The sequence below is a fragment of the Lissotriton vulgaris genome, chromosome 4_1, assembly GCF_964263255.1.
Source record: "Lissotriton vulgaris chromosome 4_1, aLisVul1.2, whole genome shotgun sequence".
In the NCBI taxonomy this organism is placed as follows: Eukaryota; Metazoa; Chordata; class Amphibia; order Caudata; family Salamandridae; genus Lissotriton; species Lissotriton vulgaris.
In genome coordinates this window covers 649,134,339-649,161,697 of record NC_141691.1, presented here as the reverse complement: position 1 = coordinate 649,161,697, position 27,359 = coordinate 649,134,339, and the positions used below count along the sequence as shown (strand labels likewise).

General features: G+C 44.7%; 1 protein-coding gene across 1 annotated transcript; it reads left to right on the top strand.

Moving 5' to 3' along the window:
• Window positions 1–421: 421 nt before the first annotated feature.
• Window positions 422–26,292, top strand: IGFBP1 (insulin like growth factor binding protein 1). The gene is made up of 4 exons (XM_086964911.1): window positions 422–847; window positions 16,296–16,474; window positions 19,838–19,966; window positions 24,569–26,292. The coding sequence occupies exons 1-4, from the start codon at window positions 490–492 to the stop codon at window positions 24,698–24,700; spliced, it is 798 nt and encodes a 265-aa protein (XP_086821037.1). The 5' UTR covers window positions 422–489; the 3' UTR covers window positions 24,701–26,292.
• Window positions 26,293–27,359: the final 1,067 nt, after the last annotated feature.

Genomic DNA, 27,359 nt, shown 5'->3' with positions numbered 1-27,359 from the left:
ATATTCCACAATGAAAAACATGCGTCCTTTTAGTCTGCACGCGTCACTGGGATGCATCACTGAGTGTGTGCCCCCGCCGTTCCCGAGCCAGCACCGTGACCCGGGGCCAAAGGCCGGCATAGAAACTCCCCCGGGGTCTGTCAGCTGCCTCTGAGGGGGGAGGAGGGAATCCCGGTCAGGGGTTGTCTGGCTTCCTATTCCCGGCAGAGTTGTGGGAGGAGGGAGGGTGGGGCTGGGGCTGGAGGTGGAAGGTGAGCTCGGAAGTTTTGCGGCACCTATGGGGAAGGGGGAGTGACCTTGTCACCGCAGCGTCGGCCGGCACCAATCAGGTAGGCCGGCCGGCATACACTCCTCCTTGGCAAATAGTTAATCTGATGGGAGCGCCATGCTTCAGCCTATAAATGCACTCTGGGGCAGTGCTGCTGGCATACATTCCTAGATCTTTTTAGGAGCACGAGACAGCACCTCAGCCTCAAGGACCCTTCCGCGATGACTGCAGCCTGGCCCCTCTGCTGCTGGTTGCTGTGCTGCTGCGCCATGCTCCACACGGCAAAGAGCTCCGAGCTCTTCCGCTGCGCCCCCTGCTCAGAAGAGCGCATGGCCCTATGTCCGCCAGTGGCCCCTGAGTGTCCGGAGCTGGCGAGAGAGCCAGGCTGCGGCTGCTGCCTGACCTGTGCCCTGCCCCGTGGCGCCTCCTGTGGGGTGTACACTGCGCGCTGCGGACGCGGGCTCAGCTGCCAGGTGGCCGCCGGCGAGCTCAGGCCAGTGCACGCTCTCAACCGGGGCCAGGGGACGTGCGTGGAGCAAGAGGAGACGGAGAGGATGCGGAGCCCCGACACAGCCACAGGTACTGCCTGAGCGCGAGGAGAAGCACGTGGCACCGAGTGCATGAAGGGAGCTGGGAGGGAGCCGGCGTTTGTGGAGGCGCACGCCAATAGGAAGCGCGCACCAGGATGGTCTGATGGCACACGGAGGGCGAAGAAGGACGAAAGGGGTTTAGGGCATAAGAGGGGACATTTCACACTGAGACTAGAGGCACGTGGTATGAGGAGCTCAAGGGGAAGCGTAGCATAGGCAGAAGCAACGGGGATGCGTGGTCTTAGCACAGGGAAGAACGGTGTGGCCATAAGACAAGGAAGGCGCACGACAAATCGAGACCGTGGGAGGGGAGATGGACATAGGGAAGGGTGATTGCTTGGTACGTGTGGAGAATAGGATGGGGAATCTGGCTTCGGGACTTAAGAGGGTCTATGTCACAGGAGGAGCTGACGAGGGGCGCCCTGATGCCGAGATAAAAAGAGGGTTTTGGCACGGAGAGACCAGAAAATCAGGCATGATATGCAGAGAGTTAATCAGGGTGCATGGCACAGAGCGGGCAGAGGAGGACACTTTCGGCACAGGGAGTAAGGAATAGGCATGACAGAGAGAGAGAAGAAGCTGGAAGATGGCCACGTGATATATAGAGCCCGGAGTGCGCATGCTGGGAGTCAGAGGGGTGGCATGGGATTCAAAGAGCCAGCTGCAGAAAAGGGGTCATTGGGCGCAGAAATTCCCGAGTGGCTTGCGGTGTATAGACCACAAAGGAAGGGGCTGTGGAGAGTTTCGTGGGTGACGCCTTGTGACTAGCGAGCAGTGAGTGGGACATGGGCATACATGCCAAATAAAAGCATAGTGCACAAGAGCAGTCAAAAGGGGTGGGACACTAACAGCCAGACAATATGGATGATGCATAAGAAAGAGAGGGGCCAATGGGATGTGGGCAGCCAGGGAAGGCACGTGCTACACAGCATGCGAGAGACTATGTGGCACAGCTGGTGGCTGCTACATAGAGGATACGGAAGGATGCATAGGCAGAGATGGCTATGGATATGAAAGACTGGGAAGGCGCATACGTTTCGGACATTAACGGTGGGGTAGCGTGGAACAGGGGATTCAGAAGTGGTTCTATAAATAGCAGGGATGTAGGCTTGGACCTCTAAGAGCTATGGGGGGGCCATGTTACATAGTCAATAAGCAACCGGGCCTAAGGGTGGGCATAGAACAATGTGAGCATGGAAGAGGTTGGCAGCGCATAGCTGAGGAGCGGTCTATTGAGGCTAGGTGCAATTGTCATAGGGGCACGGAGAGCACAACACGCGTGGCGCGACAGGGATGCCGAGTGAAGCATAAGGGGCAGGTGAGAGGGCGAGGCACGCAGAGATGCAATAAGGTACAGAGCATAACGGGCGCATGGAAAGGAGAACACGTGGAGATGGGGGAACATGGCTAATGGGTGCCTGGGAGGGCGCACAGTGCAGTGATAGAGAGGCATAGTTTAGGGGCATGGAAGGGCGCACAGTATAGAGATGGGGGCATAGCTTGCCTTATGAGTGCATGAAAGGGTGCACAGTATAGAGGTGGGGGATCATAGCTTATGAGTGCACGGAAGGACGCACAGTATAGATATGGGGGAGCATAGCTTATGGGGACATGGAAGGGCGCACAGTTTAGAGACGGGGGAGCACAGTTTATGGGTGCATGGAAGGGCGCACAGTATAGAGATGAGTGCACGAAAAGGTGCACAATATAGAGACGGGGAGCATAGCTTATGAGTGCATGAAAGCGCGCACAGTATAGATATGGGGGAGCATAGCTTATGGGTGCATGAAAGGGCGCACAGCATATATATGGGGAAGCATAGCTTATGGGTGCATGAAAGGGCGCACAGCATAGATATGGGGGAGCATAGCTTATGGGGAAATGGAAGGGCGTACAGCATTTATATGGGGAAGCATAGCTTCTGGGTGCATGAAAGCGCGCACAGTATAGATAAGGGGGAGCATAGTTTATGGGTGCATGAAAGGGCGCACAGCATATATATGGGGAAGCATAGCTTAAGGGTGCATGAAAGGGCGCACAGCATAGATATGGGGGAGCATAGCTTATGGGGACATGGAAGGGCGTACAGTATAGAGACGGGGAGCATAGCTTATGGGTGCATGTAAGGGCGCACAATATAGAGATGGGGGAGCATAACTTATACGTGCATGGATGGGCGCACCGTATAGAGACGGGGGAGCACAGCTTAGGGGGGCATGGAAGTGCGCACAATAATAGAAGGGGAGCACAGCTCATGGGTGCATGGAAGGGCGCACAGTATAGAGAGGGGGAGCATAGCGTATGGGGCCATGGAAGGGCGCACAGTATAGAGAAGGGGGAGCACAGCTTAGGGGGCATGGGTGTGCGCACAGTATAGAGATGGGGGCATAGCTTAGGGGGGCATGGACGAGCGTACAGTATAGAGATGGGCGAGCATGGCGTATGGGTGCATGGAAGGGTGAACAAAAAGCAGAGAAAGGAGGAGCATAGCAAATGGATGCCAGGAAGGGCACACGGTAGAGAGATGTGTTAGCATAGCTTATGGGAGCCTTGAAGGGCGCAGAGCTTGGTGGGCATGTGCCAAGGTGAGGTACAGTGGAAGGGGCTTAGTATTTCGAAATGGTGCGTGGTCACTGAGAGGACTGGGTATAATATGGAGCCGTGAGGGAGACATAGCACACCGCAGGAACAAAGGGAGCCTCGTGGGGTAGTAGAAGTAGCGCGAAGGGAGCATTTAACACGTGAGACGCAGGAACATCGAAGTCGGAGAGGACGGAGGGATTCAGGACTGCATCACTCATGCACCTGGGAGCCATAGAGCGCGGATACTGGAGATGAGGCCGAGAGGAAGGTGATTATAGCATGGTGCATAGAGAGCACGGGGGTTTTCCTAGGATGCCGGGGCATATAGAGAATGTGACTGAGACATGGAAGATGCTTAGCTGGTCACCGCACGCGCTTTGTCTGCACAGGAGAGAGAGAGAGAGAGAGAGAGAGAGAGAGAGAGAGAGAATGAGGATTGTCATCTATTGAGCTTAGAGCATGCACAGTGCGTAGATAAAGAGCATGGCTAGCATAAAGCACGCGGTGGGCATGCGGCTAGAACAAGGGCCCCGCTGGTGACGGGGTGCACGTGCGCCTAGGCACGGTAGACCGTCTTCGCGGCTCCTGGCCTGAGCGCAACTCTGTCTGCTTCCGTCTCTGAGCTCTGATCCGTTACAGACCCGAACATCAAGTTGTGCACGACTTGATTAATGTCGACGTCTACTCTAAAGCAGAAAATGACCAGAGTTTAGACTCGATTGGAACAGCGTGATCTGTGAGGCCGGTGCACAGCGCCCCTGTGCTCTCCGAGGTAAGACTGGCCTGATGTCCGGGACTTAAAGTGTGCGCCATCTTGGATGGGTTCATGGGTGCGTGGATGGGCCTGGAGCCTGGCTTTGCCACCCACAGTGGCGTAATTCAAGATGATGGTCCCGCAGCAGAATGTCGTAGGGACGTCAGAGGCTCCATAACTCGCAGCCTTTCATATGCTCTAGATCACCTGGGGCCCCCTTGGAGGGTGGTGACCCAAATGCACCGCGGGAGCCTGGGTTATGCCCCATGGCCAGCGACAGCTGTGCCGTACTCTAATTAAGGGCCAGCCACTTTAAGGCCGGAGCGAGCTTGGGGCCTGCAGAGATGGACAGGTCTCTGACAACGCCGAGTACCTCCCTGGACCAGCCTCGATGCCTCTCTCATACCCACCAGTCTCGCCTCATCGGTGCATTAACCTGCAGAGCAGGCACCACTGGCGGCGCGTGCTCCCGATGTCCTCGAGAGAAGAGCGAGCGAGAGCGCAGGGTTTGCCACGAAAGTACCCCACCTCCAGGAAATAGGGCAGCGATCAATTAGCAAAGTGGCAGAGCTTCGTTTTAGAAGACCACATACAGACACAAAGCACCCCGTAATTAAGAAGAACGCTACCGGTATTCCATTTTGGTGTATAGTCAAGTCGTGTCCGTTTAATGTCACCCGACCGTCACCTCGTTCCTCTGGGCGCGGAGACAGCGCATCAGTCTGTGGGAGCTCTCTTTCCGCATTCGCGGAAAAGGACTCCGCGCTGCCAGGTGCCTGCTATCCGAGCATCTCTGGAAACAGGGCTCGCCCTGCATTCGGACTACAAGGCCTGCAACATTCGCTCGCAGGTGCGTAATTTTACCACCAGATGCCAACTAGCCCTCAACGTCACCAAAGGTCTTAAAATATTGTTTTTTTTTTTTCTTTACACAGTCCAGAGTAACAAACGCATTACTTGAAGGGGTTTTCTGTTCGCCTTTTCATAGAACTATAACAAATATGAGATTGCCCCGCTCAAAATGCACTGGGTTCGATGTATTTAACAGGCATGATTCCGCTGTTTAATACTCTTTTCTTCAGTCCTCAAACAGGATGCTTCAGGAAGATGCGCCTTCCTTTTTTTAAAAGAAAGTCCTCTTGAATTATGTTCATTCAAGGGGCCAAAAACACTCGTTGAAGGGCGAGAGCAACGGCTCGCGTGATTATACAAATGGCCTTTTCTGTTGGGAAGAACAGATTGTAAGAAAAGTTAAACCACGTGCCTGTAGTTGCGTGGATACACGTTTACAAAATTAACCACGTCAGTGGCACTCATTTCACCAATGCCTGACTGATGAAAGGCTGAGCAAAAAGGTAGAGTTTAGAATCGTTACGCTGCAGGTTGCATTTCTCTAAGAGTGACAGTTTGAAGAAGAAGCGGACTGCAACTAGACCGCTCTTCCCGACGAAGTAATTTAGAACCTGTCGTGTGCCCTGGTTATCTAAAATAGAAGATAAAGGTCACCTCTTATCAAATAAAAGGCGTACTGACAATGTAGGTGCACAAACAGTCTGCAGCTAAAGATAATAAGAGAAGTGATGGGTATAGACAGGAACTCGTGCGCCCGCTGATTTCACAGTATCACAGGCAGTGCAGAACGAACAGACCAGCTCCCTGGCTTGCCACTCAAATGTACTCATCTCTCCCTGACAGACGAGGCTTTTCTATTTTGGTTTTCATGATTGTCACACTGGTGGGTGTTGCTTCTAGAGCTGTTAGTGCCCTCAGTTATGGCCCTGCGCTCCGTGCAATCTTTGCCGTCATTGCATCAGTTTCTATGAAAATGCGCACGGTTCCAGGACACAAAGGCAACACCCTGCCTGGTTGCGCAGACAATGCATGACGGACAGCGCTCTTCGGGCCTTCCCGCCTCACACCCGGGGAGGCGCCTCTACCGCCGGCGGCGCTCTTGCGTCAGTCCCGTTGCATCAGTCTGCGTGGAGCTGCCCAACGCCGGGCCGGGCCGCTTTGATGCTTTGTGCTGCGTCCGCGTTTGGCACCGTCCCGCGCTTTTCATCAGAGGCACGCTGGCTGGGGATTAGGAACCAGAAAGGTACCAGGACAAGCGTGACGCGCCAGATAGTGCAAGAGCGGTAAATGGCAGTTGGTCTAATAACCTTGCATCTTTCCGAAATTGAAGGTCACAGGTGTGGCGCAAAGATAATTTCTTTAACATATACTTGAATGCGCTGGAAGTATACTTAGCACTGCAGAGTGATATCTTTGTGTATTTGTTTCATATAACAGAAAATCACAAGTGCTTTAAGAAGCAATTGTCCAACACCTGGAAAGGGTGTCCAGGGACAGGTTCCTTGCAGCGAAGCAGCCCTCTAAGTCATGCGTTTTAAAGGCTTATATTAATATCTCCACTCATTCTTATGTAACGAAAACAATGCATAAACATATATAAAGCGTTATGCTGTCCTTCCTGGTCTAGACAGTAAAAAGCAACGAATCACGGAATTCATAGCTAGTTTGTAGGCAGGGCCTATGCAGTTCCGCCACAGACTCATAGACATCAGGCACCCACAAAGACTCCCTCCCGTTCCCCGTTTTCTGCACGGAGTACACTTCTTAACCCGCAGGGCCACGTAGCTGTGTCCAGAGAGGCCCAGTCCGAAACACCAGAAGCTGCAACTTGAACAAGAGATGCCCCAAAATTGGTCGCACAAATCTGAGGGTGGGTGTGTCCGCATCTCATTAATCTCATATTCTGTTTGCTGGCCTTGTGGTCAACGTAACCCCCGAAAATGGCGCTTCTTAAAGATGCTTTAATGCTAATGTTTTACATGTTTGCAAGCGGTCTACATTTTGGAAAGTGTGGTCACAGGGCATAAAAGTAGTCTTTGCAAGATGGCACAATGCGTTCAAGTGGGAAGCCAAGATAAGAAATAAACTCACCAGGCCGAAAAGCTAACAGTTTCTATGCAAGTGAACAGTTCATGCACAGTCCACTAGCAGCTGCGGTTGCATCAGTCAGTACCTGAACCAATGCTCCGATTTTGTGGAGAGCCCCAGTGATAGACTCTCTGATACCCGATATTGCTGGCAGATTGTGTTCGGTATTTATCTTTTCTGGAGAACAGCTGCATTCACCATTGTCCAGGAGCGTGCCTTAGAATGAATCTCCAAGTCTTCATATAAGAGAGGAAATGGGTGTATACCAATACAGTGCCAGGGCTGTGGTAAGTCTGCATCAACAGATTCGGAGAAAATAACATGAAACAAAAAGTTGAAGTGACCCATTGATCAGGTTTGACTTTCACACACATCACCGACAAAGGATGTAATGGGTAAAGTGCTGGTGTCTCTAGGGACACGAGGTAATGATGTCTTAGAACCTTTTGGTGACTTGACTAAACCAGTCCAGCAGTTGTTGGGATGGTGACACAAAAGCTCTGTAAGACCCTTTCCCTTCTAGACGCAGCCACCTTGGCTTAACCCTACCTTTAACCCCACCCCATCTGATCATTACAGGAGTCACTAGTTTGGCCCTCGCCATAGTCTGTTTTTCCCCAGGTCTTGCTTCACCTGACCGTCCTAGAAGCTCGCTTTGTGTATGGTCCAAGGCCTTGCCTGACCTTAACATGGGCCCGCGTTTCGTTTCCCCCTGGTCTTGTCTTGCTTGCACCTCACCAGAGCCTACTTCGCCCATGGGGGCATTTCTTTTTTTAACCCTCATAGCCAACAACTCTTCTCTGCGCTCCTCTATTGCGATCCCAGTGCCCCCTTCAGATATCACCCTGCCTGACTCCTCAAAGGCCCATTCTGCCCCTTCTTGGAGCTCACCGTGTACCCAAAATCCACACTGAACGTGACTGGAGTCCCTTAAGTCCCAAGTTCCCCCTCAGCTTGCAGAAGGGTTCCGGGTTCTTGCTCGCAGGCAGGTGTCTCTGATTGAGGTTTGTCTATCCGACCAATCGCGCATGTAAACTGCCTATCGCCGGTCTCTGTGGACTACGACCCCCCCTGAGTTTGCGACCCGACAGGGAGCCGCTGAGACACGTCATGGCTCTGTCCCTGGCTCTCACGTACCGGACGGGCAGGCTTTGCAATTCCGGTGACTCCAAGTGAGTTCCAGTTTTTAAAATCCTGAGAACGCAGGTCGTCCCTCAGTCCCCCGAGGACGCAGTGACGCTGTTGAGTTTCCACGAGTATTTTAAGCAGCCAGGAAATGGAGGCGAGCTGCCCGGGTGTATTCTTCCTGCAGAACAATGTGTGACCCTCCACTTGACGCGGAGTGGACATCACGTCTTGCACAGGGACCTGTGAGAGTGCTCGCTCGGAAGTTGAATGCGCACGAGGATGTCCGGGTAGAGGTGCAAGGGCAGAGCAAGTTCCCATAGCCTTGGAATCCCATCGAGGCCGCTGCAAAGGTCAGGCCGTTGGGGGAAAACGCGAGTCAGATGGGTATCTCATGTTCCAAGTTAAACTACGCAATACCTGTACTTATTACACTTACTCCTTGCAGCACGTCTCTGACTTTTATCGTCCCATAGTGGATTTCAGAACTATCGCATCTGGGTGTTGGGAAGAAGTTTAGCATGAAATATCACGTGACACTTAGGTGCAGCGTTTGGAGATTTTGAATACCGGAACAATTCTTATTGTTTAGACAAACGTTTCACCTCATGAGCACTAGTTTGGAGCCTGAATAGAGCAATCCGCAAGAAAAGATGTCGAATTAACCCTGCAAAATGCCTCCTACTGCAGGGCACCACACGTGGCATTTTATGATTTTTAAAAATTTTGATCCATATGAGCTTTAAAGATTTTGTTGTTGTTGAAATGTGGACATTTTTCTGCAGTTGGCGCATTACATGACAAGTGTGGTAAATCTATACATATGCAGAAAAGGACACTGTCACCGATAGGATCATATATTTCCAGAGTTCTTACCTATTAACCTTTCACGTTTTATGTAAGATGTACCTCTCTGCACCCTTAAAAACTACCCTTCATTTAAGTTCTTTATTGTATGAAGTGCTAAGAATATATGCAGCTGAAAGTCATCCTCCCAGAAGAAATAAAATCAAGTCTTTCTTTAAAGTTAAGAATTAACACATATTGGCCCAGGCTTACAAAGAGACACAACCCCAACGTAAAATGATTTTTGGCATTTACAAAGCTGTGCAAATGTTGATTTGCTTGGCTTTGTAAGAAAAAGTAACTTAGTGAAGTCCATAGCTCTGCCTTAGGTTACTTTGTGACTGTTAGACCTTCCATGGGTGATGTATGGGCGTTGCTAACTAGCTCATTTGAATGTTTTTCCGTTAATTTCTGTTTCTGTTCTATTACTTTTTTCGCTCCAATGTTGATAACATTGATCAATTGTGTGCAACACGTCCTTTCTTTTGTTTCTTTAAAGTCATTTGTATTTAATTATATGTTTATGGTACTTGAAACTAACTTCTGCATCGTATGCACAGCCTTAAAAAAGTCCAAGGTCTGCGTGCCGATTAGGGGGCGAAACGTGTTGGCCTGGCTGCGATTTTCCTTTCCCGGGTTGAACATAGCATACATGTTGATATAGGAGATGCTGCTGTGATAAATCTCTGTATTAAAACAACATAGTGTCTGTCTACATTTCAAGATTGAAAATACATTTATCTTGAATATTCTACACATTTGTACATTGTCTGCTATAGAACTTAAAAACAAAATCTTTCTGAAATATGCACAATGTGACTTTCACAACAAATGATGGTGAATCAAAGCACAGCTTCTGTGAAATATATCGGGTAATTTTAATGACCTGACAGATAGCTCCCATCTCAACTCATACACATCCCCTCCTAGTGGTATTACTGTTGCTCAGCAATTTGATTTGTGAAGCCAAGTCATGATGGGATATTACCTTAACAGGCAAGTTGAATTCCCAAACACTTTTTTCAACATGTGTTGTTAGGACATTGAAACAGGAGAAGCTCTAAATATTGCCTCACAACTAAGAGAAAAGCACAGCCACTAGTTTTAGTGTAAAATCTTCCAAGTTCACCTTTAACTTTCAGAATCCTGAGGGTGGACTTGCTCATTTGAAGCACAGTGACTAGTGCACTTTTTCCCTTCACCGAGAATCATTTAAATCCTGCTGGACATTGCACGTCAGTCTTTAGAAATATTTTTTATACTATGGTTTAACTGGCTCATATGTTTTTGGACATTAATTGTTACCCTGTGCAGTCTAGTTGACTCCAGTTTCGCACAGAACTGCTCAACAAGAATTTAGTTGTGGCTATATTGCTATGCTTTTTTTAACCGATTTATATATATATTTTCTGTGGGTCAAGTACTGCCCAATGTCAAAAACCCATATGCTGCACCTAGATCTAGTAGAAGCACTTTGCAAGCAACCAATCAACTTGCATTTACAGAAGAGTTTCAGAGCTTGTTTATTTGACAGTACATTGGCTTAAAATCAGGACCATCCAAATATCTCAAGCTTCTACCACAAGGTGGCGCTACGCTGTTGACATGGCTCATTTGCGGCCAATACCACTTAACCTAAACAAGTTTCAGCATGCAGTTTTAATCACGTCCCTGGTACAAACAATTATTTTAACCAAGCAAACACTTTACAATCTCATTTTCCATGACTGTTCTTTTGTTGGGTTTGATCAGACTGCCATAATTGCCCTAATATTAAATAAACAAGTACATAAATACACTGCATCCCACCTCTCTACAACTGAACTTCCAAAGGGACAGGGTTAGTAAATGACAGAAAATCATAATTGGCACAAAAAACGTAAGCAAAACAAAAAAATCAGACTGGAGTTTACATAAGACCTTACTTGATTGAAGGAAGACCAAGAAAAGTAGTTCAGGAAATGACTCTTAAAACAATTAAACGATGTATGGGGGTGTGAGATGTCGAAACTGAGTTTGAACCTCTTCTTTCTTTAAAACAATTCATCCCTTTTATACTTGTCCTGTCTGGACCTGAAAAGCTGATGTTCAGGGCCTGATTTACAGCTTATTTTATGATCTGGAAGAGCGGGAGCATCAGATTAGCTTTTCATCATTCATTTCCTGCGGATATATTTTCTGCTCGGCAAGGGACTCCATGTGCGCGCGCTTCTTTTGAAGGAATTACGGTTAATCATCACCATACACTGTACTGATCCTGTAAAACTGCAGACATGCACTCAAAGGCAAAGCAAGGAACATGGAGGCTTCTAGCAGGTGAATGCTTTGCCACCTCACCATGTCGTCATCACTACTGACGCGTGGCAATCAAGTAATATCTAATTTTTCACTCAGTCACTCCGCACTGGCAAATTAAATAGCATTTTGGTCTGTAGTGCCCTGGCTTCCTCAGATTAACTGGGCTTAGACTTTTCCCATAGACAGTTCAGGCCAATGCCCATTTTACGTGTGGCGTTTGCCAAGGCACTTTGAGTTTACTAAAGTTATATGTATAATATATTTACTTATAGGGGCTTTCCGCAATACCTCTTCCTCCTTTGGAATGTTGTGTCATTCACAGTGGGTCAGCCCACTTTATCCACTAGCTAAACTCACTGTGAGTGAAGTGTGTTCTGCCCTTTCACAAGGAACACACCCACACACAAAGTAGTTCCCTTAATTGACAGGGGCTTCATTGGCAATCTGTGTTTTCTGAGACCAAAGTGCTTTTAGCCTTTTGTTTTAAGATTGACGATTTTTAGATTGACGAGGAACTGTCAGATTCCCCAACAATAAAAATGTGCAAAAACTGTGACAAAACAGAACAAGCATCGGCAAATCCAAAAGACTGGCACCCAAAACACTAGGCCTATTGGCTTTGCCAGTGCTTCTCTGGCTTTAGAGTCAAGGTCTACATGTGTATTTGAATGTATGTTATAATGCCAAACTCTAGCATAAAAGGCTGTCAAGTGACCCTGTGTTTTGAGAGTGAAATAGGCAAATTGGGCGTGTTTCCTTTTCAGTCAGTACTAAGCATGCTGGGACTTTGAGTCGGTGGCCACATATATATCGGAAAGTGAAGCCACATGTCCCAAAATGTTTCGTGCTGTGGCCTGTAAAATGAGGACTGCCAGAGGGCCACACGTGTGGCATATGGACAACTGACAGATATGAGACTAGCACTTTCAAAGTCAAGCCCCTTCCAGGATCCATTTTAACAAACATTGGTTTTCGAGCCACCCACTTCCAAAAATTGAATCTTCAAGGCACACTGAAGTCATGTCCAAACAGGTCAACGCTGTCTCCTCCTCCTGCTACAACACCCTCCGCATGCTCCGCAGGATCTACAAGTGGATTCCGACCGAAACAAGAAAATCGGTGACACAGGCCCTTGTCAGCAGCAGACTGGACTACGGAAACGCACTCTACGCCGGAATCCCAGCCAAACACCTGCGACGACTACAGCGCATCCAAAATGCCTCCGCCCGACTGATCGTCAACGTCCCTCGCCACAGCCACATCACCCCCCACCTTAAAAACCTACACTGGCCCTTACCCATTCAGTAGCGCTGTTGGGCCCTTGTTGGGTCACCGAAGCCTGTTCAGTCACTACGTCTTTTGACCACAAACCCCTCTGTGCCAGGCCCCTGCTAGATCCCAAACCTATTGGATTAAGTGATAGCTGGTTCCCCTAAATATATTGGATCATATGTATGACCATTATATTTTGTGACTCCCAATTTACGATTTTTAGCGACTCACAATTCGAGAAACGCAGAATGAAATGCACTAATGTGTCTCAGTCACATTAGCGATTCCCAATGGGGCCGTATATGACCTGACTCATCAATATTCATGAGGCAGGTCGCAATTTGCGACCCATTGGGAATGGGCGATAACACAGGGATGATTTCCTGCTTTGGACGGAAGACCACCCACCTATCTGTGTTTGCTTTAAAAAAAAAAAACTTTTTAAAATCCTCAGCCTGTTTTTCTTAACGCCTTAACCGCTGCATTTTTTCCGCCGTGGTGGGGCCGTTCTGAAGAGTGGGCGGGGCTGCGTCGGCCGACGGCAGCATGCAAGGGAAATGGAATGTGTTTCAAAAAAGAAAAATGAAACATTTGCTTAATTATTTGGAGCAGACAGTGGCATGGAGGCCCACTGCCTGCTCTTAAAAATGTTTTCAATGCAGGTCACCTACTTGAAGTAAGAGATAAACTGCTTTTGTTTTGTGACCGCATTTCTGTCGCAAAACAATCATACATGCCTTTGCGACTCACTAAAAGGAAGGGACGCCCTTGGCACACTCCCTCCTAATAGCAACTTGAAAACCCTATTTAGCGAGTCGGCAATAGGTTACAGACCCATAAAATAGGGTCAGTACATGCCAGAGGCTGCTTTTGAGGTCACAAAAGGCTCGATTCTCCATTTGTGACTGCTGAAAATGGTCATACATCTGGCCCATTGAGTTTTACCTTCACTGAGTTACCCAAGACTGTTAAGTAATACCCATATTGGGTCACCAAAATCTAATAGGTTATGTCCTTAAAGTGTCATCCAATACTGTAGGGTGATGCCTTCGCTGAATCACCCAAACCTGTTACAATGCTAAATAGTTCCCTGTGCTGTGGAGATATCGGGCGATGAAGACGGAGACACATGGAGAATTAAACTTAGGAGAAAGTGCAACACGCATTTATATATCGTCATCACACACTTTGAAGACTGAAAATTATTGCTAACAGATTATTGTTATCAGATGGCCTCATGTTTTAAGGATATCTAACTGTACATCTGCCCACCCTGAGTCATACGAGATGACACCTATTGAATCCATAAATTCTGTATAACTGCTTTCATACGACAACGATAAAATCATTGAAAGACAGAGTTATCTCCTATCGGCGATCTGTTCGGACCCCAGTGTTGGAACTATAGATGAATTTTTTTTAATCTGGACTTTTCTGTACAAAAATTCGCATTTGTCCCTTGGTAATTGAAAGTTTGGAGTGGGTATCGGGATAGGTCCTGAGGAAGGTGGTTGTTACATTTCAATCCCACCAAAACGCGTGTCGACCCTGCGTGGAACTCTGTGGAGCATTCTGTGGTTCTAGTTGTGGCAGGGGTTCCTCCTGTCATACAATATACTCAACTGTGTGCATATACTGGATGTATGTGGTTGGTGTGAAAGTGAATGAATTGGACTGATTGTAGTATGGTTGTATTTATTGTATTCCAAACCAGGGGTTTGTGTGTTTCTTTTTGAAAAATAATCTTTTTTTCATGTTTCTTTATCCATTGAAGAAGTACTGATCAACAAGGAGTAATTTATGAATTATGTGAAACTGAGATGAACTATGTATCATATGTCACTATAAAGAATACGTTATTTTTTTTAAAAAAGAGAAAAAAACAGTTTGAAAAAAGAGAAGAAAGTTTTCATAAAATAAAAATAATAATGAGATGATCATATGTGTCACTGTTGTGTTCTGATGTTTGATGAAATGGATATGAACAATGTTTAAATGTAAAAGGGATATAGGCTATGAGGGAACTATTTAGTATTGTATAGACTTTAATTCCCTCTTTTCCCTGGCCTCAAGTATTGTTAGAGGGGGTCCCCCTTTTTTCGTGCTATCACCCAAACCTGTTGACATGTCCTTGCTGGGTGAACCGCTTTTTTGGGGGGGTAAGGTGTTCTCTGCTTCAGGCAAACCTGTACACAATGCCCACTCAGTCAACCAAAAGTATTGGGTCATGCCCACACCAGGTCACCCAAACCGAGTTGGCTATGGTGTCGCTAGGTTACCCAGATCAGTTTAATCATGCCTTCAAAGGGTCACTCAGACCAGCTTTGGCCGTTCTACTTGTGGGTCACCCAGACATGTTTATCCATACTTATACTTGGTCACTCAGTCCTGTAGCGCCATGCTCATATTGAGTCACCCTGGCTTATTTATGTTTGAGAGCCCTAGTGTTTTACGAACAGTTTTCTGTTAATATTTCACCATTTGTTTGAGATCAACAAATAATAGGGCTGCCAATATTTCCCAGTGTGGCACAGTTTGTTGTCATGCTTTCCATGCAGAGCACATTTGTGTCTCACGATGAAGAAATAGCTCTGCTGTATTTGACTTTGTGCAACAACAGAATTAAATGTGTTTTTAAAGTCACATAGCTACTTGTAATTAGATCAGTTTCACTAGAGGTGGCCACCGAAGAATGACTGTAGGAAGGCACGACCCAGCCATTGGCGATAGCTAGAAAGTGGGGTGTGCTGAATTAATGTCAAATTGGCTGAGTTATTTTGAGCTTGCAAAGTTGCACTTAGCAAAGTCGCAAACTCCGCAATCTTTGCAAACCTTAGCTGTGAGTTAAGTTTCCAGAAATCAAGATTTTGGAGGAGAAATATCTCACAAACATAATCTGTGCATGAGTTATTCTACTGAAAGTAGGGTTTTGTGGGTCATCATCAGTCTTCAGTTATATTGTCTGTTGTTGCATGCTTGTATATGCTGCTCACAGAATACTCTTTTGGAAATGTAGCATTTTCAGTGCTGGTTGTCAAAGACACACCATCATTAGGTGTCTGTAGAGATGCTCTCTGTACATTTTCATAAGAGTGGGTTGGCTATTGGGGATGGATGTAAGCCCACTATATGAAACGAGCATTGACCTTCACTATCTGGCATGATATGAAAGGATAGCACAATGTGGGACGAATTGAGTACATGATTATCCCCTTTCATGCAGAGAGAGTGTATGTACTTTAAAAGACCAACTCTCCCTAAAGGTCCCACACATGCAGTACATACTCTTTAACTGTGCTAGGGACAAGTGAGACGCGTTCGCCTGCATGTATCTATCGGTATCCAGTATGCCGCAGGTTCGAATGCTATCAGAACTATTTACCTTTTCAGAACTCGAAGGCTGACACATTGAGTCCTGTTGAACTGGGTAACAATGCAATGACCTCTTTCAATCGAGTACTATAAAATGGCAAACCATGAGATAGGAGGGGCTGTAAAAAGGACTATTTTTATTATCTTTCTGTAAGAGCTTTGGGCTTGTTTGAGATGTTACCACTTGCATAAGATATGTATTGCAGAGTTTCAGTCAAACTAACGACAATGAATTTTCTCTTGGCAGATATCAAGGAATCTACTGAGCATGAAGGCACTGATCTCACCCAAGACCAAATGCAGTCGAACTTCCGCCCCTCTGTGTCTGGCAGCTACGACAAAGAAGACTCACTCAACACCAACAGCGCTTATGAACGCATGAAAGCAAAGCGACTCCTTGAAAGGAAAAAGTGGAAAGAGCAGCAGGTGAGGGGAGAGTTGCATGGAATCACTGCATGCCATGGTATAAAGACATGACATAAGAAGAGCACATTTGATACCATAACAGGAAGTAGTTAATGCATGGGATCAAGGGAGCCTTTCTGCAGAGTTGCAGAAGGTTCAGATTTCCTTCAGTATTACAGTCACTTCCTGCTCCAAGTTTTCACATTTCCTAAATCTGGTATCTGCATCTTCCCCACTGACAAGTTAGATGAGTTTTTTAAAGTAAGATGTCTTTCCAGTTAATCTTGTTCATGCTGCAGGGTACATAAAGGGCAGTCTCTAGATAAGAAAGAAGTACTGTAGGAAACTGAGAGATTCACAAAGGTAAATTACGCTTTTGAGTACGTTTACTCATTTGAGTGAGTTTACTACTTTTGAATATTTACAAATTGCACTTTTGTAGTATGTTACATGTTTGTAGTAAGCCCAGCATTGCACATGGACAGTCAATGGTACTGCAATACTCTCTCGTAGAAAATAATGGATGTAGGGGCTTAAAATGAAACCCTATCTTAAATAATGTTAAATTACATTATGTAAATTTTAAAAATACACACAAATAAATATATAATTTAAAATAAATATTTAATCATAATCAAAAATGTATGTGCTATTTTATTATATTTTTAAAATTAATTTTGATATTTATTTCTATTTACCTATTAGCATTGAGCTATTAAAGTTTTCTTAGAAATGTTTCCAGAGGCCTATCGTGCTTCGGTAGTGAGACCAGGAACCTTATAATTGTAGTGCTGAAAAACAAAACGGAGCAGCTAATCCTGCAGAAAAAAATTGAGTCCTAGAGATTTAAGACAAGCTAAAGACTTCTCTCTCCACAGCCCTCTATCATGTAGGCGGGGAATTTCCTGAGCAGTGAGCTCATATAAAGAAAGGTTTCACTATATAAATAATAGTAACTACCCTATATATGACTGGCATGTTGGCGAAACCATTGTATGTAAGAAGGGAAAATGTGAGGGAGGAGGGAACTCTTCACTCCCCAGGCCCAAAACCATTTGCCCTTCCTCGCAGACAATTTATGTATTAAATAAATCATGCACTGTCGGAGGCGTCATGCTTTACCCAAATATATTAAACGCTCCTGATTTCTAGGAGGGGTTCCAGAGTCCAGTTTTATCTGTGTGTGCGTGTGTACTGGCCTCCGTGGGATTCGCAAGTACATTGATATGTATAACGGAATTCCCATGAATATTCGTGACATCTATGAAAATTGATTTTGTCTACCGCGAATCCTAAAACAAAAGTAAACTCCACATTGCAGATCTCTCCTATCATGTAATACAATTGTTTTTGTACCAGTTCATTCTTTGATTATCGCTAAGCAGCAGACTCGGACTGCGCAATAATTCATTATCATTTTCTCTAATACAGTATTGTAGAGAGTAGACTCATGTATTTAGAAGTTTTGTGTGGAATTCTTACAAACTACCACGCGATGCCGCCAGAGTATCGCAATGAATTTATGGCGAGTAAAAGCGAAGTGACCATTGGCATGCACATTATCTTTTAATCAAACGCATTTTACAATTCTTCCATTGGGAATTCAAGTATTGTGTTAATTTGACTTTTTTTAGTCATTTCCTTTTGTTAGGCTACTGTTAGCTTAACGACTGCTCTTCGACCCTTTTCGACAGCCGTATTCTCATTACATAAACACATCCCCTTGTTAGCGAAACTGTAATATTTGTAGTCACAGCGCACTTTTCTGTTTTCGTGATAAAACATAAGTTTAACTATTTCGGGCGTCTAATCTAAATTCTCTGTCTGAATTCCTGTGACAAGGAATCATGTTTATGTCAGCGCGACAGAACGCTAGTGACATCTTGTGGCTGATTATGGGTAAATGCAGGCCGCTCATTGTACTAGAACAATTAAGTACAATTAGGTTCTTCAATCTCAGTGTTTTTGTAAGGTGTCAAATTCTGCAGGGCGCCAAACACATCGCCTTGCAGACCCCTGAAAGCACTTCGGTGCACAAACAAATGCAATCATGCCCTTATGTGCTGTTGACAACAAGACCGATTCACAAGGATTTTGTTGTGACTTACTATTGCCGTACTCCGGGGCTTACTACTCCATTCAATTGGCAATCCGTAAATGTAACACAGGATTAGTCCAGGAATACTCACGACTTACCCCTAGAAGTTAAGAGTAAGCTTCGAGTATTAAAAGAACAAGTCACACCTTTTCTTACACCAGTCTTTGCGATTTAGCCCAGTAGTTTATATATGCAAGAGCAGTGTGTGGAAACAAATTATGTCAGCAATGTACCTGGCTAGTGCTACCACACCTTAGTGACATCTGCCGCCCTACAACATTCACATACGTTTATACATATATAATAAGTATGTCTGGGAATATGTAAAATAGGTACACACTACAACCATGTATTGGTGTAAGAAGTGCCTGTGCAGCCTACGGTCTACGCTGATGCTAGCCTCTGTATATTGGTCACAGACGGATGTAACCTATGGAGAGTGTTATACATTATGCTATGATAATTGTTTCTGACTGGAGCATTTGAAAGTCTACCACTGGCTGTGTGTGCTCAGATGGTAAGACACTGGGACTGATTCCGAAGGATTTTGCTGTCACTTAGTCATGCAGAACTCCCTGCTTACCCTTGAATTTCAGTAGTAAGCCAAGAGTGAGCCTGGATTCTAGGAGTAAGCCAGGAGTATTTCAAAGCGAAGACTCACCTATTGAAAACGACATCTTTATCAATCATGCCCTCGTCTTTACTTTGGTTTTCATTGGAAAAGCTCAACACTTCTTTCTGCTGGTCCCGATTCACGAAGGGTTTGTTATGATTTACACCTGACTTCAAAGGGTAAACCTGGACTGCACATAGTTTGCTTCTAAATTTACGAGTAAGACAGAAGTACTACAGGAGTAAGTCACAGCTACTCATAGACCAATGTTTGTGAGTCGGGCCTCTTGATATAGGCATGACACAAACATGATCGTTTGATTACTACGGGCTTGGTCCCCAGAGATTTGGAAGTGACTTAATCTTGTAACAAACTTGGATTCTTACTGTATTACTGAGGTAAGGCAGGGGTAATCCTGGTTAATTCATGGAATTGAGGAGTAAGTCAAGATAAAAGCATGCCTTCTGAGCAAAATATATGTGAATCTAGCTAGCCCTTAGATGATTATTTTCCCACAAACACGTCGGGGACCGCATTTTCAGCAAGGGTCTAGGTTCATGCAAACATCCCCCAATGGCGACGGAAAGTGCGAAGGCTGATTGATGACTGCTTACATGAAAGTTGTTTGTTACTGTGCCTCGAAGCTCGTATTTATGGTGCACTCTTCTTTCAGGGGCCATGCCAGAAAGAACTCTACAGAACAATGGACAAACTTGCCAAAGCCCAGCAGAGGACAGGTGAAGAGATTTACAGATTTTACATCCCCAACTGCAACAAGAACGGATTTTACCACAGTAAACAGGTAATCCAATTCCCTTAACTGGTGCCACAGAACTTTTTAACCAAACTAAATGCTGTTGTCTGATGTTTGTGCCAAACAAAGGGATCACCAAATCAGCCTGAATTTGTGGAACTGGTTCCATAGTGGCCGCTGTACCTTTTGGTGGCGCTGTAGGTCCATAAACATGTCTCCTTCCCCATGAGTGGAGTGTACGTGTGCAGTTTATCGAAACAGCTCTGTGCAAATGTGGCCTTCCCTGGTAGTTATGGAGACCAGCTGCCCTATGTAAGAGCATATCTCGAGGGAGGAAAACAATTTACACGTTTTTGTTCCTGATCATTTAGACATTTAAGGCCAGATTTACAAGAAAGTGACGCATCTGTAGAGATGCGTCTTTTTCCCTGCACCTCCCTGAGAAACCCTTGCGCCACCATGGATGCTCCATATTTACAATACAGTGCACTGTGGCGCAAAGATTGACAGATGCGTCAGAATTTCCGACGCATCTGTTGGCCCAAAAGTCACGCATTGCTGGAGTCGTGTCGCAAGCATGACGCATCTCCAGCAATGCATGGGGAGGCCTATCCTCATTGTGCTGTGTCACTCCTTATGCCTGCTGCAAGCAGGGGTAAGGTTTTGACGCATTGGCATCCAAGAAGTTGCACAGTGAAATCTTGTAGATTTCACTATGTCACTTCTACGAGGCTTTTTTAAGTGGGAACGCCCACCCAGCCTACATTTTACCTGATGCAGGTATGATGTGACATAGGGCTTTACAGCGTGACGCATCTCCCTAGATGCGTCACATTGCAAATGGGATGCATTTTTATGCCGCAGCTGCGTCACAAAAAGTGATGCAACGGCTAAGAAAAAAGGACATAAAGAGCTTGTAAATCTGCCCCTTAATTTTTAAAATCTAATATTTGGTCGATGAAACAAAAATCATTTACAAAATACACGCAGTATAACTTTTCATTCAGAGGAGCAGTAGTTTATACTACTGCCCCCCACAGGTCTACAAAAAGATCAGATTGTTAGTTTGCATGCCCAGTTAGAGTTCATTGCGAAAGTGTGATGGCAGAGTAGGCTTGTGCATTCATACACTGACATGCAGCTTATACTGGCTTCCATTCAAGTTTTCACCTGCAGCATCTCAACACTCCTATATACATACGCCAAGAGTCACTAGCAATAAAGATGAACTTGCTAACCAATTTTGAGCAAGGTCATTAACTTAGTGTTAAAAAGCATGCCTCCAGCCAGTACCCCAAATTAGAAATAAAAATAAAGAGTTGGAGAAAACAGAAACAGCAATATCTTTAAAATAAAAAAAAAGAATTTGTTTTTAGCTCTTAAAATGTGCATTCTGTCTGGAGACACATAAATCAACAGGACTGAGTCACAAGGATTTTGGTGTGACTTGCTCTTGCACTCACTACGCGAGCTTTACTTCTAGATTCCAAGAATAAGTCAGGATTAACCCAGGAGTACTTGTTCACCTTTGGAATCCAGGAGTATGTCAGGAATAGCACAACTAAGGTGTAAGAGAGGAACAGTGGAGGAGTACAACAAAAAGTGTCAGATATGCAGAAACATAAACCAAGGGTGAAGGCAGCAGGTCAGGAAGCAGACACAAAGCACAGGGGAACAAAGACAGTATGGGAGAAGGTGATGAAAGAGGTGTACCACAAGAATATTTCTGATAAATACGATAAATAGCATCCTCAAAATATGTAACTTCAAATGACATTCTGTGTGAAGCACAATCTTGTCAGATATATTCATTTATTTTCCTAAGACTGCAATACAACAGTGACAGCTACCGAAGAACAGCTTAGCCAGGAAACATAATCCAGGCCATTTTTAGGTTTGGTATGACAGAACAGCTGTCCACAAACTTGTCAGTGCAAAGTCTTTAAAATATGCATATAATCGGCTTTGGCTCCACCCAGAGCAGTATTTCTCTTTCACCTCATGCCATTGGCTGTTTGGTGGCTATTTGATATAATATTACATATTCTATGGCATGCTTGCATTGAAGTGTACAAGAGGCTATTTTATATCTCAATAGTAAACAGAACATCACACTTTAAAAAAAAATGTTTTAGTGAGATTGGATTTTTGTCTGCTTAAGTGCTTAATATACATGGATTAAGAAACACAGGAAAACTCAGTAGGTAGGGCTTTAACATAATTCCACAAATGTTATTGGAATACTTTCACACATTAAAACCAGACCTACTGGCTTTAATGTTATCTTTTCCTTCATTTCTGTACATGTTCTGCCATGACTTCTAATATGAGTACATATAAAAGCAGTGGTGGGGCAGTGGAGGGGCAGGGTTGGGGGTAGTGAACTCCGGAATCAGGCTGAACAAAGTTGAGTAAAGAAATAAAGAAATAAAACAAATGACATTGTGCGCTGCATCGCCGATTTGGCATTACAGCTCGCGCAATTTAATTCATTTTGTTTATTTATTTATTTCTTTACTCAACTTTATTTGGCCCAATTCCGGAGTTTACTACCCCCATCCTGCCCTTCCCCCGACTCACCCCACCGCTCCGCAGCACTCCCTCGAGGAGCCGCCACTCTATAAAAGTGTGATAACTTGCCGCCCTAGTTGTCTAAAACAATCCTTAGATTTCGATACTTCAAAGTTGTACGTAGTGTAGTATTGAGACAGTTCTGGTCCAAAAATGTCCAGCACCTCGACGTGCTGCATAGCCAAATCTTTCAACAAAGTGTCCACTTCAACAAGCAGCACCGAGTGTGAGTGATTTGATACATACTTCAAGAATAGATGGCAAAACTGTTACAGACAGCAGAGCCTGTGGCTTCAGTATGCAATAATGAGTACTATGTGCTGACCCACCATTTATGGGGCATTGTAAACTAACATGGCATAAAAAAGCCTCGTCTAGAACTTTGGAAGCAGAGGTGGCGAGGCCTTTTATGTACTACTAGAGCAGACTCCTTAGAAACTCCCTCCAGTGTGCTTTGCTTGAAACCTTGTTCAGGAAGGACCATCCCCAAGGTCAATCAACTTTGTCATAATTGTGAATCCTTCTGTCTGTCAAATAAGAGAAAGAGAGGAATGAATATGCCAATATCCTTATTGTTGTATTGATGGAAGCAGTGCTTTAAATGGGCTGGTACTCCCCGGTATTGAGTACCGGCACTTTTTATTTTTGGCAAGCAGAGTACCGGCACTTCTCCACTGTCAAGGAGAGTACCGGTACTCCGGTTCTGACTGATAAAGCAGGCACTGCACTGGTGCCTGAGGGCCAGCTAAGTGAGGGTTTTTTAGCAGCATGTTGGCCGTTGCTGTCTCTCTGTGTTTTTCAGTTTTGGCAACTGGCAAGCTGCCTGATGGGGTCTGTACGGCAAATTGGAGGCCTAACGCTTGGTTGTCTTGTTAGTGTTTCTTGTGGAGGAACGCAGGTAGAAAGGGCGATTTTCACCCATTTGCCTCCCAGTGGGGTGTGATTGTCTTTCTCTTCTCTCACTTGGCCTGCAAATCTCCCCCCTTCCCGCCCGCCTGCTGGGACATTGAGCCCATGATGGGCGGGGATGAGGTGGTAGAGTCCCCGGTGCCCAGGTGAGGGGGGGAGGTCAACTGACCTTTCCCTTGTAGGACAGTATTTTACTTCCCCTGACCTCGACCCTGCTGGGCTCTGCACGCACTGGGGACCCTGCAGTGAACACTGCGAGCTCTCCGGCCGCGGTCTGTGAGAAAAGGAGGGCGAATTGTGGTGAGTGAAGGGGAAGGAGCAGAGAGTATGAAAATATAGAGAGGCTGAAGGGGTAAGCACAGATAGAGATATGAAAGAGATCCAGATAGGTTATATGAAAGAGATCCAGACAGGTTGAAAAGGTAAAAAGACGCTGAGACAACAGTTAGAAATAGAGAGTGATGGTAGAGAGACTGATAGGGGACAGAATTAGCCTCAAACGGGAGAGAGGTGGGTGTGGGAGGGATCGTGAAGTTTGAGATGTGAAGACAGTTTATGTTTGAGAGGAACAGATTTGGAAGTATTTGAAAACAAATGTGAGGAATGCTTGTTTGTTTGCGTGCACTCTCGAATATATAAGGATTGCGCCAGATGCAAACAAGTAGGAACATTAGAATTATTATGTTCTGAAGCTGTAAATATTACAAAACAAGGAATCATGAACATGTGGCATTTGGACATTTTGTTTAGATTGATACATTTCTCACATGTTTTGTTCTGTCCCGCAACCGATGTAAGTGGCAGAGTCTCTCTCGCCCTAGAGCACATTAATTAATTAGCCTGAAAGTGCTAAAAGTACTGTTGATGGCTTGGCACACTCAGGCTTTTAGCTATTAATCTGCACATATGTAGAGTTTGAGACCACTGTCCAGGAAATGCAAGGGCAAAATGAATACTCAATGGAAGTGTTTTTGTATCCTGTCTCACTCCGCCTCTAACTACGCCCACTAGCCACGCCCCCTAGCTCAATTTAATGAGTACCTGCACTTATTTTTTCCCATTTAAACCACTGGATGGAAGCCTGGTGGCACTTAGCACAGGTTCTATGATCTAAATGGGTATGGTTCCTGATGTGCACAATCTGTAACACTACCATTTTTCTTTTTGTAGTGTGAGTCTTCCTTGGATGGTGAACGTGGCAAGTGCTGGTGTGTTTACCCTTTGAATGGAAAACGGATTCCTGGATCACCCGAGCTGAGAGGAGACCCCAACTGCCAGCAGTATCTGAGCGTGCAGGAATGATTCCTGTCCCGCCATTGCATTAAAAATGGCGCCCAATACAAATGGACACATTGTGCTCAACAGGGCACCTTCAGAGTAGAATTTGAAATCTGCGCATTCCACAGAGTCAACAGGTTGTGTAATATTGCTGAACCATATCAGAACTAGAGTACCGGGATTGTAAATTACTGAGCTATTTATTTTACAGTTTGTTTTATATTACAGAAGGTTATGAATTTGTTTGACCCTGATTTTTTCTATTTTATGTATCTATTATATATCTGTATATTTAAAAAGAGCTTACATATCTTTATATTTAAATACTTAATATTAAGGGTCTTAAATGATCTATTTTTTTTATTTCATGTAAAAGATTATTTTTATTATGTAACCTTGTCTGGAATAACACTCGAGAGAAACCGTTTTGTTTTTGGAACTTTTTTCTTTATTTAAGTTTGCATTTTTCGTTTGTACACATGACGCAAAACCATAAGTTAAACGTTGACACTAAAAAAAAAATATTCTGAAGCACTGATTCTGTGTTAAGGGATTTTGTGTTATGGTATTTGATTTGAATCTATTCATACTTTTATTTTTTTATAAAAAATAATGAACTCGCTGGTTAACACTGCTTTTTATATCGAAATGTTTGGATTCAACAACATTATTTTACGCTCAGTCTCTAATACTAAGATATTACTTCCACAAAAATGCATGGTCAGCTAACTGTCCATGCATATTATCCTATCGAATACAAGTTTTATTCTGTTTCCTCAACACTGATTGTGAAGTTATACAGAAGTGGGTGATTCTATTTGGCCTTTACAAATATGTGCCTCCTATACATGCATATTCATGCCTGAAAAATAGTTTATGAAAAAGCATGCCATTTAGTAATATGTTTTGTTTAATAATTCAGTCTGCACTTTTTAGCAAGATAAATAAAAATTCACAGAGCAAATGATTTAAAGATCCAAAGCTTAGCCCGAGCAGATCTTTAATCTTTGCATATTTTTCTATAAAGCGTTGAAAATGGAGAGGTAGCATCAGTAAATCATCCTTTCCAAACTATAAGCACTACTACCTGTATGGTAAACCATCCACCAAAGGTAATTTATCCAAAAGTAGTTAAATATTTGGCTCCTTAGGGCTCATCATACAAAATGTCAGCTTCATGTGTTAAGATATTGTTATCAATCAAACAACTGTTTTAGTGACACACCTTCATAGAGCTTCACACATTTGAGCAACATTTTTTAATTTAAGGAATCAGAAGATTGTCTTACCAACGTTTAGTCCCACCCACAAAGGCATGGCTGTAAAGATGTAACATTTTCTTTGTTATAGTTACTCCTACATCTGGAACAAATGTTTGACTTTTGCAGAATTTCCAAAGGAGGCCATGAGTACCAACGGAAATCTTCATCTTTGTCAGTTTTCATTGAGTACTACATTACAGAAAATTTACATATGCAAAATTTACAGAAGATGATCTATTTAGCATGTATGAATTTGATTCCAATGTGTATTTGTTCATTTGACTTTTTTATTTCTCCATGGAAAATATTTTTCCAAATGTGGAATCTTCATCCCTTATAAACACATTAAATATGGACCCGAATGCCTCAACACACGACTGTCCTTCTACACACCCACCCGCCAACTGCGATCATCCAATCAAGCCCTCGCCGCAGTTCCGAGCATCCATAGATCCACCATGGGAGGAAGATCCTTCTCCTACTTAGCGGCCAAAAGCTGGAATTCTCTCCCCACTCACCCCCGCCTTACACAGAACCACCTTTCCTTCAGAAATCAGCTAAAAACCTGGCTATTCGATAAGTAATGCACACATCCTCTCCCAAGCGCCTTGAGACCCTCTGGGTGAGTAGTGCGCTATTCAAATTACTGAACTTGAACTTGAACTATTTTCCCTAACTAAAACACAATTACTCCTTCTCATGAATGGGGTAGATTTGCCTATGTTTCAAAGGTCAAAAACTACCTATAAGAGGTATGTGAACAACACTGAAATGTAAGAGTTCAGGTGTTCACTTTCCTGTGCAGACAGGACCACTCAAGAACATCCACAGCCACTACCCCTAAATTTGCAATTATGAAAATTACTCCACAGTGACAGAATTTCAACATTGGCGATTACTTTTTCAGCAGTAAAATTTCATCAGTCCTGTTTCTGTAAATCTTTGAAAATGGTTTGACTTGTGCATCCAAGTTTGATAATCGTGCACATTCAGATAGTTCAACATTTCCCCCATTAATTAGGGATAGATTCTAACTGCTTTTATTTAACTTCATTTTCATGAAAAACTCAGATTCCTTCTACTGCTTTCAAAGAAAGAACGTGCCGCCGATCCATAAAATCATTTTTGGCGGACAAGTTAAGTTAGATGCCCTTCCAGTTGCATTGCTTAGACTTAGGAGGTCATTAGGATGGCGGGGCGGACTTTAGTCCGCCCATCACCCAAGCGGTAACAGGACCGCCCGCCTGCCGTGCGGCAGTCCCACCGCCCCAATTATGATGCAACCGCCACCCCGGCAGTCACATCTGGCATTTTAACATTGCGGTGGGTGCTGCTGACTGCGGCACCCTCCGCAATGGTAAAAGGCCATGTCATGCATTGCCATGCACAACAAGACATGCACTGTGCAGTGCCTGCCACCT

Bases quoted from the DNA above. Each gene is read 5' to 3' on its own strand.
- IGFBP1 (XM_086964911.1), top strand. From the start codon at position 490: ATGACTGCAGCCTGGCCCCTCTGCTGCTGGTTGCTGTGCTGCTGCGCC. The intron at 848-16,295 runs GTACTGCCTGAG...TTCTCTTGGCAG, and splicing joins GAGCCCCGACACAGCCACAG to ATATCAAGGAATCTACTGAG. The intron at 19,967-24,568 runs GTAATCCAATTC...TTCTTTTTGTAG, and splicing joins GATTTTACCACAGTAAACAG to TGTGAGTCTTCCTTGGATGG.